The sequence below is a fragment of the Anas platyrhynchos genome, chromosome 3, assembly GCF_047663525.1.
Source record: "Anas platyrhynchos isolate ZD024472 breed Pekin duck chromosome 3, IASCAAS_PekinDuck_T2T, whole genome shotgun sequence".
NCBI lineage: Eukaryota > Metazoa > Chordata > Aves > Anseriformes > Anatidae > Anas > Anas platyrhynchos.
In genome coordinates, this window is record NC_092589.1 from 51,042,642 (window position 1) to 51,060,427 (window position 17,786).

Here is a 17,786-nt window from a genome sequence, read left to right on the forward strand (position 1 = left end):
TCAACAAATTTCACAAGATTTATTATATTAAAAATAAGGATTACTGTACTTTGGATGTCAAATTCATACCTAATGAACTCTGTGACCTTTCTTGGTGAATTTAATGGAGAAGTATAAGAATGCAAGTATGAGCATCTTGCTTTAGAAAATTTATGGGAGATAGCTTCTCATAAATATTCCTGTCTTCTTGATAAGTAGTTAAATAATTGAAGGACTTCTATCTGATTTATATTTGGTCTCCAGTTTTCAATAGACAACTTTAAAATAACAAACTGATTTTATTGGGTTTAAGATCAGTGAAGACTTGCAAAATGACCAAGAAGCACGAATATCCCTGATGGCAATGAATCACTAAGTATTTGGTGGTCTGGTAATTGCAGAAATTTTCCTAACTAAGGCACCGATGTTTCCAACATAGATACATGTACACAATTTTGCAACCAACTAAGCAATAAATACTGTTTACATAGCCAGTAACATAAAATATTTGGTCAATGTGGTGAAGCATTTAGCTCATCTCATTTTGATGAGTTTAGGCAAGCAGTTGAATTGTTAAGAAGATGGCATTGTGAGTTTTCTCTTGCTTTGATCTTGCGTGTTTTGGGTGGACCTTGAATATACCACTCAAATATGAATTAGGCTATGGCATCTGAAAGAAATGGTAACAACTACATGCTGTCAGCTGTGTTAGTCATTTTTGCATACCTACTGCCAGAGCTTGTTTTGTGACTCAGCTTTAAAATATTTGATGGCTTTTCCTTTGAAGGTTTTCTTAAATTGTTTTGTTTTCTTATATGATGACATTTATCACTGTAAGCCGTTGTTTAAAATCTGCAGTGCACAGAGTGTTTAGACACTTAAAAAGAAGTAGAACCGTGCTGATATATTTTTTGCTATCACTTCCAGCCTGGTTTCTTTGAGAAATGTTTTGTCTGCACATTTTGGATTTCTTATGTGTTTCTCTCTGACCCCTCCCATATCTATCTGCAGTATATTGCTAAGCCATGGTTGCAGCTCATGCAACCTTGTTAATATGGATGCAAGGTTCAGATTCTGGCTTATCCAATACCACGAATCTGTTAATGTGTATATCTTACTTTAAAATTCTGCCTTTACGTATGTACATGTAGAAAACTGTGCTAATGTTTTCTGACAACAATTGAGTAAGGTAAGATTCTGAACTCGGAAATAAGGAATTCCAAGAAAGCCTGACTTTTTATGTCAAGGTACAAACTTCAGGAGCTCTTAACTTTTATGACCCTTTTTGAACATGTTTCAGGCCTCTTCCACCCTTATTTTTGTCTAGGGAAAGATGACCACTCATTGGCTATTATAAAACTGTTATGAGTGTCATCTTCTGTTGGAGTTGCTTAGCATTCTTTTTTTTTTTTTTTTTTAATTAAGTTGCTCTGAAAAAGTGGACAAACTTTCATTAATGTTTGTTTAATGTAGAATGTCAGATAAGTAATAAGGAAGTAGCTGTTCATTTTAGGTGGTTTAGATCACCCTATGTTTGCATTTGTTGTTCAACTCCCAATAGTGCTTTTATTACTACCAGGTCTGAATTACGGATGTCTGTCCTCAAGAATTATCAAGTCACCTACAAAAATTACAACTTGAAACCAATTAAAAACTTTAATATGAACAGTTTGATAACAGAAAAGTACCTAAAACATTTAGGTACTGTCATTTTTTCATTTCACCCAACCAGATGGAGAGATGAGCAGCAGCGATGCATCAGCCTTTTTGTGGCTGCCTAAAAATTTTTTTGGAAACCACACTGCCAAGTCAACACAATTCTTACCACTCAGGAAACAAATTCCTCAATTGGTGCCAGATATTTCTTAGCACTGTGATAATTATGTTTCAGTTTCCTGGGGAGAGTTATCATTGACTGCTGATTTAGCAGAAATTAATTGTATATGTTGAAGGATTTTTAAACTCTTCTATTATGCATAAAGTTGGCTGGGCTGCCAGCTTGATTTTTCCCAAAGAGTATGTGGTGTTACAACTTTGTTCATCCAGCCTTATGGCATTTCCACCGCTATCATATTTGCTGTCTGTACATTTTGCACACTGGTTTACATTGGCAATGAAAACTGCCTTAACCCTTTGGCCCAGAAGTTGCTGTAGTCAGTTCTGGGACAATACCAAAAGTATACAGCTAGACCGAGGAGCTAGCAACTGTTGTAAAGTGTGTTGTTCAACGAACAAAAGGATCTGCTTTGTTCTATTATTTTACCTTTAAACACAGAGGGGAGCAGTGTGCAACTGAGCTTGACTGAGGAAAAAAAGCTAGCTGGGTATTGCAGTCTATGGAGATAGCTGTGTAGCAGCAGCAGCATGCAGCAACGTAATATGAAATACATAAAATCCTTCCTGACGCTGGAGGCTGCTGGAGTTTCCGTAGCAGCACTGTGTGACTAGAGCGAGATCCAGGATAAATTTCCTAGAAAAAAGTTAAAAACTTGATGAGCAGACCACTCCAGCTTTCAGGAGTTAATGAGAAAATGTTTAAAGCTATTTTCCAATTGGAAATAGGTAAAATAGACAGGGTGGTAACTAATAATACACGTTTGTGTCTGTGGCAGACAGTCCGAACTAAAAGAGCTCTGAATTAACAATGTAGCTTCTGTGAGAAACTGTTTGTAATGTCTGGTTCTGAATCACAGGGGAAGAAGGGTGGGGAATGAAAGAAAGCCTGCATGCAGTTTTGCTACATTTAATTCCAATATAATTTATAAATCCTAGGTCTGCTTTGTGGTGCATATCTGGTCTATATGAATAACCTGGGGGGTGGGCACTCTAATATACTGAGAAATGGTTTTGCTGAAAAGTATTACATAGTTCTCTGGTCTGATATTTTTTTTGTTGCCCTTTATGTAGTGTTTTGGTTAATGCCAACTGAAATTCCTGCACGTAAGGATTTCAGAGCAGTGTTTGGAATGCAAAGAACTTAAAGAAGGAATTGTCAATTGTTTGACAAACTTGGTATGTTCTTGTACTATTTTCCTTTTAATCTGCAGTGCTTATTGAAGGCTTGGTTGACTGAGAAAGAAGAGGCCTTAAGTAAGGTCCAGACAAGCAACTTCAAAGATCAAACTGACCTGAGTGTGAATGTTCGAAAACTAGCAGTGAGTATGGCTGTCCTCATCTATCCTGTCAAATTTGGGAGTCTAAGTGAATGGCAAGTTATGAGTTTAACTTCAGCAGGAGCTGTGAATGAACTATATTCACACTACATTGGAAGCCAGGTTTATATTCTCTCCTTGTCAGATATTTCCACTTAATTTTTAAAAAGCTGTGTACAACTTTCTCCATGGCCATGCTAGGCTGATGTGACTTATTTTGGAACAGCCATCCTGGGTATTTTACATGGTTTGTAGTTTCGTGCAGTGTACCAGACAGCTGGGTTTTCCAAGGTGTGGGTGTGTTTTTTTTTTTTTTTTTTTTCCTGTGTTTGTTTAAATACATTGGTACAGCTTGTACCTAAACTAATCATTTGTAACTGTAACTCAAGAGCTACAGCAGATAGCTCTAGTAGCTTTCTTGGGGAAGTGTTTTTCTTAAGTGTCTGTTAGTGCTTTGTTAAACAGGAGAACTGTTTTGAAACCTATGATGCATCTGGCTCAGGTAGTAAACTTCTTATTGCAATGCAAAGCTAGAGATGGCAGAATACTTGATGTTGTCTTTTAATGTTTTCTTTTAACTTCAGATTTTGAAAGAGGACATGGGTATGAAACGACAAACACTAGACCAGCTGAATGAGCTCGGTCAGGATGTGGCCCAAATCCTTGGCAATAGCAGAGCATCTGATAAAATCGACCACGATCAAGAAGAACTAACTCAGAGGTGGGACAGTTTGGTTCAGAAACTAGAGGATTACTCTAACCAGGTACTTATCTATGCTCTATTACTTCTCAGCTGTTTAGATGTATGCAAACCGTGCTGATACTGTAAGCAAAAGTGCCCAGGCAAGTTCTTGGCACCTGGCTAGAGGCAGGTGAGTTCTATTTCACGTGGGGCTGATATTATCTGCAGAAAAAGCTGTCTGTTTTTTTTTGGCTTTCAAAACAAGTTGTTAACCTGACTAATACTGTTACTCCTTTCTCACACAGATTAAGCTTCATTTTTTCTGATGAGTGAAGCAGGTTTCACATGTATTATCAATCAATATAAATAGTTCTAAACATTATGAGAGCACTGGGACTGGAGTAAATCTCATACTAAAAGAAAATGAAGACAAAACCCCAAACACAGAATAGATAAATAAATGAGAGTCATAGAAGCATTTATGCTCGAGTACAATTTCTCAACTTTTGAAAAGATTGTTGTTAGACATGTAAGGATGATAGCCAAGCTGGACTGTAAAGTTTTTATTTCAGTATTTTGAGTACTTGCTAATATTTCATTTAGATGGAACTTCCATTGGCTTCTGTGAGAATTTTATTTGACAGCTTTATGACTCACATGCCCTTTTTTGTGTGATATTAAAAGATCATTATGGTGATGGCTGCAGCACTGCTTCATGATCCATTTAGTGTGTAGTGAATGAGCTGTACAGCCTATGAGTAGGGGTCCATTTCAGCCATGAGGCTTTAATTTGTTCTTTCTGTTTGAGTCAAAAAAGTGCAGAGTGCCAAATCCTGTGTGCATCCCTTCATTCCCCCTAAATATCAAGCATGTGCTTAGCTAGAACTTACAGGGTGATTCCCACAAGACGTAGTTTATAACCCGTTAAAGGGTGTGGAAGGTTTCTATTGATTTGAGTGGGCTTGTAGGTTAGTTTTTAGATCAAATCCACTGTGTGTCAGCTCTTTTAGTTGTATGTTTGGTTTTGTGGAAAATGTATATATGAGATAGAATTATATATTGCCAAATCCAAAGAACCTTTGTTCTTTCTGTGAACCAAACAATTATGAAAGAAAATACATACTGTATTTTGTTGATTTAAATTCACTTGTTCTGGCGTGAAATCCTAGTTGAACTGAGAATTTTGGTGCTTGGTTCCCATCTGTAAAATGAGAAGAATACTGTTTTTCTTCGGAGTCCTTTGGCATCTATGATAAATGTCCTTTCTGAGGGCTAGGTGTGATCATTTGTAGGAGTGAATGAAAGGGCTTTTATGACTGATGAATAAAAGGAATGAAACAAGAACAAGTTAGAGTTTGCATTAGAAAAGGTATTTAACCCTTTTTGCTAAATCATTTTGTGTAGGTAACTCAAGCTGTAGGAAGCGTAGGGATGTCACAGGTTTCACAGAAGACTCCTGCAGAAACAGTGTCTTTGAAGGACCCGGTAGTGGTTAGACAATCCAGGCAGGAATCGCCTCCACCACCACCCCCAAAGAAAAGGCAAATCCCAGGGGACAGTGAAGCAAAGAAAAAGTAAGTATATGCCACTGCCATTTTCCTGTGCACACTAGATAACACAAGCTCATTTCCTTTAGTCTTGGGTTTTGAATCTCCTTTTATGCTAGTAAAGAATATTTAAGTTGTAGTTGTGCAGTTGCGTTTGGGGAGTGGGGAGGGTCTGTTATGTACACCCTTGCTTTCAGAGAAGCAGAAAGCCTGCAGCCTCCATCAATTTTAAAGGAAAAGGAATATGTTTTATTTTTCAGAAAAGCAGGTCTTTGGTTCTCTGTACTTCAGTTCCTTTGCTGAAAGGTAGAACTAATTATATTTCCTTTCTTTTGGAAAAAACAATCTTCACATGTTGGGATACATAGTGTTATGAAAGGACCAAGTATTTTAATTTGTTATGTATCTCTGGTCTCTGAAATATATGGGAGAAACTGTGCAAAAAAGCTCAGAAACCTAGTCTATCTCCTTGGTATTTACTAATAGGCACGACATTATAGTGATGTCTCTTTTCACAAGTGTATCTGGAGTGGCTGATTTATTTGCATATATTCTAATAACACATTGCAGTGCTTTCATTAAATAGCATACATAAAACTAAAGGAATTGTTGTTAAAAATATGAATAAGGTAAATACTGTATACTCATTATTTTGCTGTTTGTTTGCCTGAGAAAACAGACGTTTGAGGCGTCACTAGCTTAAACCTTCGGCAGGTTTTCTAGGGAGATGGTAGAGGGCTGCATCAAGAGCCAAGAGTTCAAACTGTATTAAGGACAGAGTCAGGTAAATTAGGCTAAACTTTTTCATCTGATGCTTTTATCTGATTCTGATTACGTAAGTTGAAACCATCAAATAATCAGTAACTGGAATTTTGCAGGCTTTCCCACAAAAAAACCTTGGAGTGGTTAGCAGCAGCTTCTGCATCTGTTGGCAGGCTGTTGTTCCACATTAGGATTTACATTGTGTTAAGTCATGTAATTGTAGTATGGTCTGACTAGTGGTCCACATAATATATCTGCTTTGTCCTTCTCTAAAATTGTGTACAGTATTGGTTAATCTGGGAGTTTGTTTTTTTCATGGTGGTGAGTTGTAGTTTAGTTTCAGGCATGAGAAAGTCATGTGAAGCTAGAAAAGTCCAGCTGTAGCAAAAAATCTTAAATGATAAGCTAATGTTCAGTCAGCTAAACATTCAGGAAGGTTTTTCTGTACTCATTACCATGAGTACTTAAGCTGCTAGCATTTTCTTCAGCCAAAATAACATCGCAGACTTTTATAGAATCTAGAATGTGCTGAAGTTTAAGACTTCTGATTTTTAATACAGTGAATAGAGAAAAATGACAGAAAAAAATTGTCCAACCTTTTAAACCAGGTTTGACGCTGAAAGTGCTGAGCTGTTGAACTGGATTTCAAAATCAAAAGCTGCCATTCAGGCCACAGACATCAAAGAGTACAAGAAGATGAGAGAGACTTCAAACTTGAAAGAAAAGTTGAAGGTAAAATGGGAAGATAGAGGGTTTTCCAGTGAATAATGTATTTTGTTTCTTTAGGCTGGCTGTCAGCTGGGTATGTGGGCAGATCCACATGCTTCATGAGGATTAAGTCTCTTTGTTGAATAGTTCTTGAACTGGACAGACGTGGAAATCTGACCAGCTGGACACAGCCTGTTGTTGGTGTTGGGTCACACAATCCACCCGAAATTTTAAAAGCATATGTAACTATCTCCTTCGGAATTGTGATAAATGAATTACTTCAGGATTATTACCTTTTCTACAAAGCAGCAAATTTTGGCTTCATGTTTCACAGTTTGAGATGGACTTGACTGACATCACGCTTATAATTTTGGCAGAGATGTGCCAGTGTGCTGCTCAAGAGATCCCTTGAACCATCCTATGACGCTGCACACCCTTTACCACCTAGGGCCCAAGGTTGTGTCCAGCATTTGGACACATTGGTGCCTGGTCTGTTAATTTCAGAGAAAATAACGATAGTTACAACTCATGTGACCTGCAAGACTGAACACAGAATTCTACCATATCTTGCGGAAGCCATGAGATAACTGTTTTGTTTTCTGTTCTTTCTATTTCAGGAACATATTCTTGCCTTCCCTGATCCTTGAGCATACTTTGTTAATGAAAGCTTACTGGAGCTTTAGCAGGAAACCTGCCTTTGAAATCAAAGACAATAGAATCATAGAATATCCCGAGTTGGAAGGGTCCTATAAGGACCGAGTCTGACTCCTAATACTTAAAAATATCTATAAGGAGACTCCTTCCTAGTGCTCTAGTGCAAAATGGTGCCAGTAGGAATGATTGGAATGATAGTAGTGTTGGAAATAAAAACCAACAAAATCCACCCGATGGTTTATTTATATAGCTTTATGGATGTTTGTAGCCCTTTATAAAACAAACTCCAAGACGAACACCAGGTTCTCATGAATAACCCTGTTTTTAAATGATTGGGCTCTGAGGATGTGGGACAATCTTTGTGCTTCCCAACTGTGCAAATGAATGAATGCTTCTTTCAAAAATACGGTAGGAAGTCTAAGCCAGAGAAATAACTTTAGACATTTGTTTCAAAAGCATTTTAATTTGATTGTTTTTGTTGCAGTCTCAGAGGGCACGGAAATTATGGCCTTATGGCCAAGGAGCCTTTTCCTGTCTGGATACGTTCTGCCTCTTGGCTCACACAGGAATATACACTGATGTGTATGTCTTGAGGGAGGGATGTGTTCCTTTAAAAAATCTTAGTAGCCACATACGATTTTCCTCACTAATCTTTATCATGAGGGAGAGTGAATCTCTAGAACTTTGTAGATTGGAGTACTGGAGTACTAGTGTGCTGTAGGTTTTGCTAGCTGGAATTCTAGGTAACAGGTTGTTGTTAGTTTCAGATGGAAATCTTAGTAGACATTGTAGGGGCAAAAGGAATATTATTTTTTTTATTCACTGCTTCACATCAAATACATTTGTGTGATCACAAGTGTCATGTTATAGCTGGTGTCCCAATATCTGATATCACCTAGCAGGATTGCCAACCTTTCTAACAATATCTTGTTTCTGGTGCCTTTGTATTAGTCTTTTTGTATACTTGCTGCTTGTGAGATCTAACTTCATTTCCTGTGTTTATTTATTTTTTTAAAGAAAAAGTCAAGAAAAATGACACTCTGAAAATATTCTTTTGGGATTCAATTTGTAGGTGATAGAAAAAGAAAGGGCTGAAAAAAGCCAAAAGTTAGATGAACTCAAACGAAGTGGACATGTTCTTTTGGATCAAACGGGAAAAGGTAAGAGACTTGAAATGTTTTTCTGTTTTGTGATTTAATCAGACAAATTGCTGAGAAATAGTACTGATGTATATGTTTATTATCTCCAGTTAAGCACTGCAGTTATTCCTTCTCTCTCCTTCCACTTTCTTTCCTTCAGAGACATGACATTCATCATTGTTACTCTAAATAGAAACAAAACACATAAATTACTAGTGAAGCTTATAGAAAAGCAAAATGATTTTTTAATGTATGTGTGTTTGTTGGCAACTTTGTAAGGGTTATCTTTATTAAATAGAAATAATTTCTTAAAGTTGCAGTCATATGCTTTTGGGGAAAGGACTTTTTATTTTAAATCATGTGGAAAAAAATAAGTGTAAGATTTTAAAATGTAACAACCTTGAGGGGGAAATCTTGAACCAAAATTAAATTTGAGTGAATGTGTTTATATATCTTATTCATAGTTTTTGCTATTTTTTTTGTGAAAACTGTCAGGATGTTTTGACGATAGTCACAATTTATGGTTCAAAGGCAAGAGAGAAGCCTACATGCTTGAGAAAATGATTGATTGTCAATTAAAACACTTGTCCCTGGAAACATCAGTGAAAGCTGAATCTTTAAGCCTTGCCAAAACTTTGTTTCATAGTATGACAAAAAATCACCAGCAAAAAGTGACTTTCTTCACAAAAGAGATGTTCAGATCATCTAGAAACATAGCCTTTTAGATCTGCCATGCATTTGATTTCTGGTGAACTTCCTGTAGCTGGTAGCATTCAGACAGGTGCAAGGAAGGTGTCTTGCATTCTGATTTCCATTGGAGTTTCCAACTACCACACTTTTTTTCCAGCCAGTCCCTGTGCTAGGATGCTGCAATCTGCTAAGCATTTTGAGTCCTTTCCTCCTTGTTTAATACAGGTGGAATTCTTTTACAGGGGTTGCTCTTGCTCTAAAGGTTGCTCTCAAAGCCACTGATTTGACCTGGAGCTTGGGTTATTAAAAACTTGTGACTGTTCCTAGTCTTCAGACCTTGTCAGGGATCTTCCCACCTGTCCACCCCTTTTTCTTTTCTTTCTTTTTTTTTTTTTTTTTTCTCCTTTTGCTCCCTCAGCTGTATCTATCCCCCAGCTTGATCTATCAATCCTGGTTATATAACAAGTATCTGTTGATCATAGTGAGAAATACATAGTTGAAAAATTGGCGTGTGTTATCAAAGTTAGGAATCTATAGAAAATAAGGCATCGGTAACCAATGTACAGCCCCCGCTTTGCTAGGGTCTGCTAGTATGTTTTGTTCAACTCAGAATGAGAGCCCTTCTCTCCAAAACCAAGCTCAGCTGTGAATGTGTGGAATAATGCCCAGTAGAGGCCTACATGTGTATTCCTCCCTTTTTGGCATGCTCAGGCCCTGCCGTAGTGCCGTGACCCATCACTGCATGCATGCTCCTGTTACACGGCTGGCTGCAGCTGCTGTGCTTCTGTGTGTATGACCAGTGTGTGAAGCACAGGGGAGGATCTATGCAGCAGAGCCTTCAAGTGCACATGTAGAAGCTGGCTGGCTGCCCCAGAACAAAATACTGGGCTCCAGTATTAAACTATGCAGTATAAACTATAGCAGTACAGAAAATGGACCCTTCCATATGAATCTCTTGCTTACGCTCCAGTCTAACTGATAGAACTGGTAAGTTCACATGACCCAAATAAGCCTTATAAAAAGAAGTGGTACCTTGAAACAGGATCTGTATCAGAAACTTGCAGTGGCGAGAATGCATTGTTGAACACACACTACACTGAATTTTTTTTTCCACATATCAGCAAATTTGCCAGTTACTTTTGGCACTCGAGGAAATGGAACAGGGAGTGCATGTGGGTGGGAAGACTACACTTAGGGTGCTGCGTCCTCACTTAGTGAATTGATTCACCTGAAAGATGGTGTAGCAAGTGCTTGGGGTAGTCATTGAATGGGAAATAACCTTGTGTTTTGTCATGCTGCTTTTGTAGCTATTCGTGTTACCTAGTTATTAATCATGTCTGCGTGCAACGTGACATTGTCAGACACTGTTCCTCTCTCTCCCAGGCAGACAATGCTGGATTTCCATTTACTTTTTCAATGAATTTACCACTGCTTTCCAAGTTGCAGCTTCCATTTTCCTCTCTAGAGAGGGGGAAAAAATAAAAAAATATTTAAATCTTCCATGAACATTTAGACACAAATCATGATGAAGAGAGTCATGATTGTTGAGAGTCAGTACATTGTTAAAAACTACACAGTTGTCAAAAGAGACGACAAAGTGGAACATTTCATTTTTCATTTTAATCACTAATATGGAGATAAAAAGCCAAACCACTGCTAGTAGTAAATACAGTTTTAAGGATGGTTGACTTGGAAGCAAAGCATTTTGCATGTTAGTGTGTTAGTGCAACCATGTACCTGTGTCTGAAGAGAAGCATGGTTAAAACTTTGTTAATCAAAATGTGTCACAGTTAATGTAACAATAATTTATATTATCTGTTTAGAGGGACTTCCTGCAGCGGATTTAAAAAATGTGATGGAGAAAATATTGTCGGGGTGGAAAGAGGTGGTACAACATCTGGAAGAACTGGCCAGAAAGATAAAATACCAGGAAGATATAAATGCTTATTTTAAGGAAATGAATGAACTTGAGAAGACTGTAGTTGAAAAGGATGGCTGGCTTAAAAATCATGCTTCTTCAGCATCCCAGCCATCATCAGTCCTGAAAGATTTGTGTCAGGTAAGTCTGGCAAAACTTGTTACTGTTGATTGGAAGCTGGTAGGAGCAGGAGCACAGGATACCCCAGAGGAGATTAGCCTTATTGATTAATAAGGTAACTCAAATTTCCCAAGAGCCTTCAGGGCACCATATTTGACTGGAAGATTTTGGTACCTGTGTCACAGGAGTACTTTACATCGTTGCCCCAGTAATGTAGAGCAGTTTTTGCAGGAGCTTACTAAAACCCTTGTGTTAACAAGGTATGACTTGATTCTGTTTTCAATCTCTCACAGCGGGAGTTAACTCACCTTGTAAGCCTGAGTCCACGGCTGGAACACCTGAAAGCCACCTGCAAGGTGCTCACCTCTCAGCCCATGCCTCCGAACTTCATTAAGGAGAGCTTGAATGGTTTTCTTGATCACTTCAAGTTGACTCGCCAGAAACTAGAGGAACGTCACCAGCAGCTGAAGAAAGGTAAATGCTCTTTTAAATAGGTCCTGCTGATTCTTTTCTGTTTCTTTTTTCTTTTTTTCTTTTTTTTTTCCCTTTCTTTTTCCCTTGAATAATAGTTTTTTTGATGTCTTGATAAACAGTCTGATGCTTTCAGAGCCTTTACACAGCAGAGCTGCCGCATATTGGTCTTTAATGAGACTTGGGAATTAATGCAGTCACCCTGAAAGTATTGTTCAGAGTTTATAGCTATTTATGCAAGACAGTACCTTCCTTGAGTTTTTTTATATCTTACTTTTCCCTTTCAGCCACAGGATGTGGTGATGCTTTTTGAAAGAGTATTAGGATCATTTAGTTTCCACTAGTTAATGGTGATATATTGTCAAAGGTTTAATATTAGACATTTCCAAATGCAGCTGAAAATGAAGTTGTAAAAGAATACTAAAAAGAGTAGTACAAGGAAATTAGAGGGAAGGAATATTTTTATACTGATCAGTGAAAGAGTATTTCACACACTATGTATTTTTCTCTAAAGTTTTTCTTCCCAGTTTTGAACTTGGATTCCCCCGGAACAAAATTTGTAATGGGGGAAAAAAAAGTTGCAAATCTGAATCTGCTTCCTTATGGCACTATTCCTTGTTGTCTTGTTGGTGGTTTCTGTTCCATGAAGACAGAAAGGTCAGAACTGATGCTAATCAGCAGTGGTCCAAACAGGGAAAAATAGCTGTGTTTGTGATTTTTTTTTTCCAGTGTTTACAAATTAAAAAACAGGGATTAATAGTTTAGGAAACCATTTTCTTTTGGATAATTGTTTGGTAAAATAATTATTTTCAAATGTACTTAAATACATAAATAATGCAGCATTCCTGAAACCACGTTTAATGGGTTAGCAAAAACATACTTAAGGTGAATGATACAGTTTTAAAAGTTGTGCGGGTCTGCCAGTAACAGAAATAAATAATAATACTAGAAATGGAAAACGGAAGATTAAGATTAAAATTGAAATGTACGTATGGAATTTATTATTTTTTCACAGCTTAGTTGAACATGTTAGCTGTACATAATTCCTCTTGGAACTTTCATCTTTGAAGTTATTTGACTTACTTTTCAGGCACATCCTGCTTGTGTTTTTGTTGCATCAAAAATGTCATTATATGAACATTCAAACCAGTCATTCTGACTCTGAAAGGATTTTAAATATAGTGCACAAAGTACATATCTCTTTTAATATTTTACAGGTGAATACAAAGAACACAAAACTATAAGGAGTGTTTTTTTTGAAATTTGTTTCTCAGAAATTGGAGGAAGCATTTTGCTAATGGCCCCAGATGGAAGAGCATTAACACTTCATTCTGTGTGGAGTAAAAATAGACTCAATTACTAAATTACTAGGTCATCTATAACAGTGAGCTTCAGTACAGCATGAATACTTCAGTTATATCAGTGCAGAAAACTGTATGAGTAACGTCTGCTATACTCAAATTACAGCATATACCTTCATTCTTACTGTGAAGAATAATTATTTTATGATTGTTATGAGTTGGTTCATATACAGTACCAATAAAATTATTACGTGATGTGACTAAATACTCTTTTTCACATTACACATCACTTGAGGCATCATTAGTATATCTGAACCAGTTATTACTCAGTAAAAACATTTTATGTATCTTGGTGTGTTAAACTTGCATTTGTGTATTTTCTTTTAATCATCGTTTCTCTGCGGATTGCCTGTACTTAAAAGCCAAGGGAAATGCAAGTTTAGGGTTTCAGGTTTTTGTTTATTTACAACATAGTTTGAATTGCTTCAAGTTGAAAGAATTTCCAGAACCGTGTAATGGGGAGAAACAGCTAGTGATAGCAGTCAAGCATTTGTGAACTTGGCAGACTGTCCTAATGTCAGTAAGTCCAACTCCTTTCATTGCTGTTCTTTGAGCCTCTGAAAACTCCCTGATTGGGTGGTACACAGTACCATTTCTACGGCATTTTTGATGGGAATTATGACTTATTTTTTTATTTATGGGAGGCTATTTTTACTATTAACTACTTTTTTTTTTTTTTCTCCTTCAGGATTTGCTGTATTTTAGTGACAGTGCTCCTATTTGCTTTATAGCAAACTCTTCTTATTTTCCCTTTAAATTGATACTGGGTTTTTGAGCAGAGCAAGTTAGATAACTGTGATTCTCTCTAGAAATGTTGACTCATTTCTTAGTTATAAATGGCATGACAGTTCTGACAGCAAGCTGTTGAAAAGCTACCTGGTGAGTCAGAACAAGGCTTAACTTAATTTTCACTTGTGTCAGTGATGAAATTGCTTAGGAATCCATGGCCAGAGAATGTGCATACCGTAGTACTGTTTTTACAACTAAACCCATGTTTGTTGCAGTTTTTGAAAATTGAGGTTTTCATTCTGAAATTCCAGTATTATGTGCTGCCTCCTGCGTGGGATTCCACATAGGACAGGTCTGATTGAAATCAGAGGCGCAAACAAAGACTGCAAGCAGATGCTCTGTCTAAACTTTAATTCTCTTTTCAGTGTTCCCAGATAGTGCATCTATTCTGGAAATACGCTGAAAGTTACTATTTTTGTATTTGTGTGTATGTATACATTGATATATATATATAAATATATATATACACACACACACACATATATACATACCATTTATATACATAAACCTACTACTAAAATAATACTTTTTTGTGTATATTTATATAAAATATTACTTTATATATGTAATTACTATATGTAGCATGTGTATGTAACTTTAATATATGGTTGTTACTGGCACTATACTTTATATGCAACATATAGTAAATACCTGTATTTGTATAAAATAGTAGATATCAATTAAAAATTATTAGTATGAAAAATATTAAGTTGAGGGGATTTAAGTGTGCAAAAGCCCAAGTACTATTGATTTCCTCCCCTTCAAGTGATTTAGGTACTTAATTAGATAAAATGGGATTGAGCTTTATATAAAAAAAATATTTTTTCTTAAAGGAAAAAATGTTGATATTAGCAGAAGAGTTAGGGTATCTCAGAAGGATTCAATGTGCAAGTATATCTGACATGATTTCTTCATTATTTTTTTTCTTTAATTGTGCTACTTCACAAGTCTAATGATTTGGGTCCAGTGTCTATGTTCTTGCCTTGTATTTGGTTTAATTACTCTCTTTAACAATACCAGAGACAGAAAGCCAGCCTAGCCAGGACTACGTGGACTCTCTGCAGAGGCTGAAGGATGTGCTGAGTGAGGTGGAGTGCAAGCAGCAGGCCATCGCTGGTGGGCTGAGCGACCCTAGTAAGGTTGAGAAAGCCTTACAGCAGACAAAGGTAATCCTTACCTTCACACTGAAGCAAGGAAGTTGCTTGTTTTGCCACTGTCATCCTCTGCTCTCTGTCCCTTTTCTGCGAGGGAGACTTTTCAGTGAGGTCATGAAAATATTACTCAGTGGGAAGTCTGCCATGGAACAGTACCTGGAAGCAGCCTCTGCATGTCTGTGCCATGCAGTGCCTCTCCTGCAAGTGCTGCCTGTAGCCTTGCCCCAGTGTGGGGTGGGATGGATGCCTTTGTGGTGAAACTGCCTCTGAAGTTCACCACGATAACAACTTCATCCCGTTTCATCCTGCTGGGGTGTCAGGAGAGGGTAACTGTACTCCTGTGGCCTCCAGATTGTCTTTCAAAGGGAAATTGCTTGTGAGCAATAAAGGTAATTAAATGATGCACAAATTTAGCCTAGTAGAAGTGGAATTTTGATTCCTATTGTGAACATATAAAGTAGGTGAAAATCTGTGGATGACAGTTGTTTTATAAGTAGATGGTCTGGAGTGGGGGGAGGGAGAAACAAATAGATCCCTGCTCCCTCCCCTACCTCCTAGTGCTTTTGTAGAATAAGGCTGAATTCAGAAATTTTTTTTTTTTTTTTTCTTTCTCCTGTGTGGCAACACAAGAGGGCTGCAGATGATTCTGGAGGATCTCTTGAATTCCAGTTGCTGGGTGTGGGGAAGGCTTTGTCTTTCCATCCTTCTCTGTCTGGCTGATTAAAAAAAGTTCCATGTGCTTTGGTTTTCTCTTTTGATGGTATTTCTCTATTGTTTAAAGCTGGCAGAGATTTTTTTTTTTTGGTTAGTACACTGACTGAATTGCAGTGGCTTTTAGTCTTTGGAGGTTTGTCTTTTCCTTTCTGGATCCCTTCTCCCCATTTTCTTCAGAGACTAATTAACCAGAAAGGACATACCATGTCAGTGTGGGAGCTTTAAGCAGTGTGGTGGAAGATCAAATCACACAAATCCCAGCTCCCAGTCTCATTGCCTCTTCACTACCTATCATTTTAGAAGAAATGGTACATTTTATCCTGTTTCTTTCCTGTAAATAAGAAGTAAAATTGAGAACATAAGCATACCAAAAAAGGTTTCTTCCTCAGTACAATCCAGTAAAATATATGCCCACACATCCCACATGTACATGTTAACTGTATATACTCACAAAGTTCATGAAATAAGTAATGATTTAATGTCTCAATTCCAAATGTCTCTCTTAAATTTTAAGTATTTTTAAACAACCAAAATGCCCAATTAAATGAAGCAGCAGCATTTTTTCACGTCTTGCATTACACCTTCAGCTTCTTTTCCTTAATATTGGTAAAATAACTATTTCAGCTTGTGTGACTCGTTGCATCTGAAATACCTTAGTGAATATATTTAGATTGTATCCTCCTATTCCAGCTGGAAGAGTAGCTGTCAAAACAAAAGTATCCAGAGTTTTTATTTCAGCTAGGTGTTAAAATAATTTTATTTATGTAACTGGAAGCACACATTCATTGCTGTGTGTGTGTGGCACTCTGCCCCTCACCCCCATATAGCTGGAGGGAGTGAAAAAACGGAGCTCCTGGTGTGTCTAAATTGTAGTTTCTTTTGTGACTGCAGTGTAGTGTAGCCATTGCTTTGCCAAGCTGAGTGCCGGTACTGCACAGCACAGCAGGGGTGGAGGTGCCTGGGTGTATTCAGCTATATGGCCAGGCCTTAGAGGCCATTCTCTAGTCTCTGCTACTGCTCCAGCAGAGCAGCTGAAGGTTTTTCTGCTTAAAGTGTTGTTTGGACACTTCTGCTCCAATAACTTCAGTAACTGTAATTCATCCCTTTACTGTATCTATACTCTGTGCAATGAAACCTTTGTACTTGCACGCGTATGTGAATGTTGTATGTTTGATACTGCGAGCAAACTTATCAACCTATCTTTTTTCCCTTCCTTATAGGCTGTTTGTGAGACACTGGAATCCCAGAAGCCCAGGGTAGATAGACTTGCTGAAGAAACAAAAGCTTTGGAGAAACAGGCTTCTGATATAACCAAGGTATATACACAAGAGTTCAGGCATGTGCAAGGACACTGGGACAAGTTAAAGCTCAAGACTTCAAAAGATGTTAAACTACTGGAAGAAATTACATCCAAGTTGAGAATATTTGAGGTAAAACAAAAGGATTTTGTTGTTGTTGTTGCATGACTCTTTTTTTTTTTTTTTTTTTTTTTTTAGAGCTCTTTCTTTCTTTATGTTCCTGCATCCAGGTGATCCAGGGCGCTGGGCAACCTGATCTAGTGCATGTAATCCCTGGCCATGGCAGGGGGGGTAGAACTACATTTACCCTTTTACATCCACAGCCTATGCTGGGTGTTTGACCATTGGTAATTATTTGCCTGTGCAGTGCAAGAGCATTTACTTCATTAAACTTCTGTATACTTGGCTTGTGATTCAGCAAGTTATTTAAATGTGTCTAACTTTGTGAGTAATCCCGTTTAATTCAGTTTAGCTGAATTGTAAGCAGCTTTCTGTAAGCAAGCTAAATGAGGTATATGGTAAAATGCCTTGTCAAATGACATCCTTTATAAATATGTATATGTATAAGTGTGTGTGTGTGTATATATATAATTTTTAAGCTATGGTTTGTTAGAGCCTCCTGATGACTCTGTTGGAAAATAATTTTCA

General features: G+C 37.4%; 1 protein-coding gene across 9 annotated transcripts in view; it reads left to right on the forward strand.

The window, feature by feature from the left end:
* The window catches only part of UTRN (utrophin), a 364,397-nt gene that overhangs the window by 85,431 nt on the left and 261,180 nt on the right, over nt 1–17,786 (forward strand). For all 9 annotated transcript variants that reach the window (XM_038175840.2, XM_038175834.2, XM_038175838.2 and 6 more), the window contains 9 exons: nt 3,027–3,134; nt 3,716–3,895; nt 5,218–5,387; nt 6,731–6,854; nt 8,557–8,644; nt 11,137–11,372; nt 11,645–11,825; nt 14,993–15,138; nt 17,061–17,270. In XM_038175840.2, coding sequence (XP_038031768.1) covers nt 3,027–3,134; nt 3,716–3,895; nt 5,218–5,387; nt 6,731–6,854; nt 8,557–8,644; nt 11,137–11,372; nt 11,645–11,825; nt 14,993–15,138; nt 17,061–17,270 — 1,443 coding nt within the window. The remainder of the gene's footprint in view (nt 1–3,026; nt 3,135–3,715; nt 3,896–5,217; nt 5,388–6,730; nt 6,855–8,556; nt 8,645–11,136; nt 11,373–11,644; nt 11,826–14,992; nt 15,139–17,060; nt 17,271–17,786) is intronic.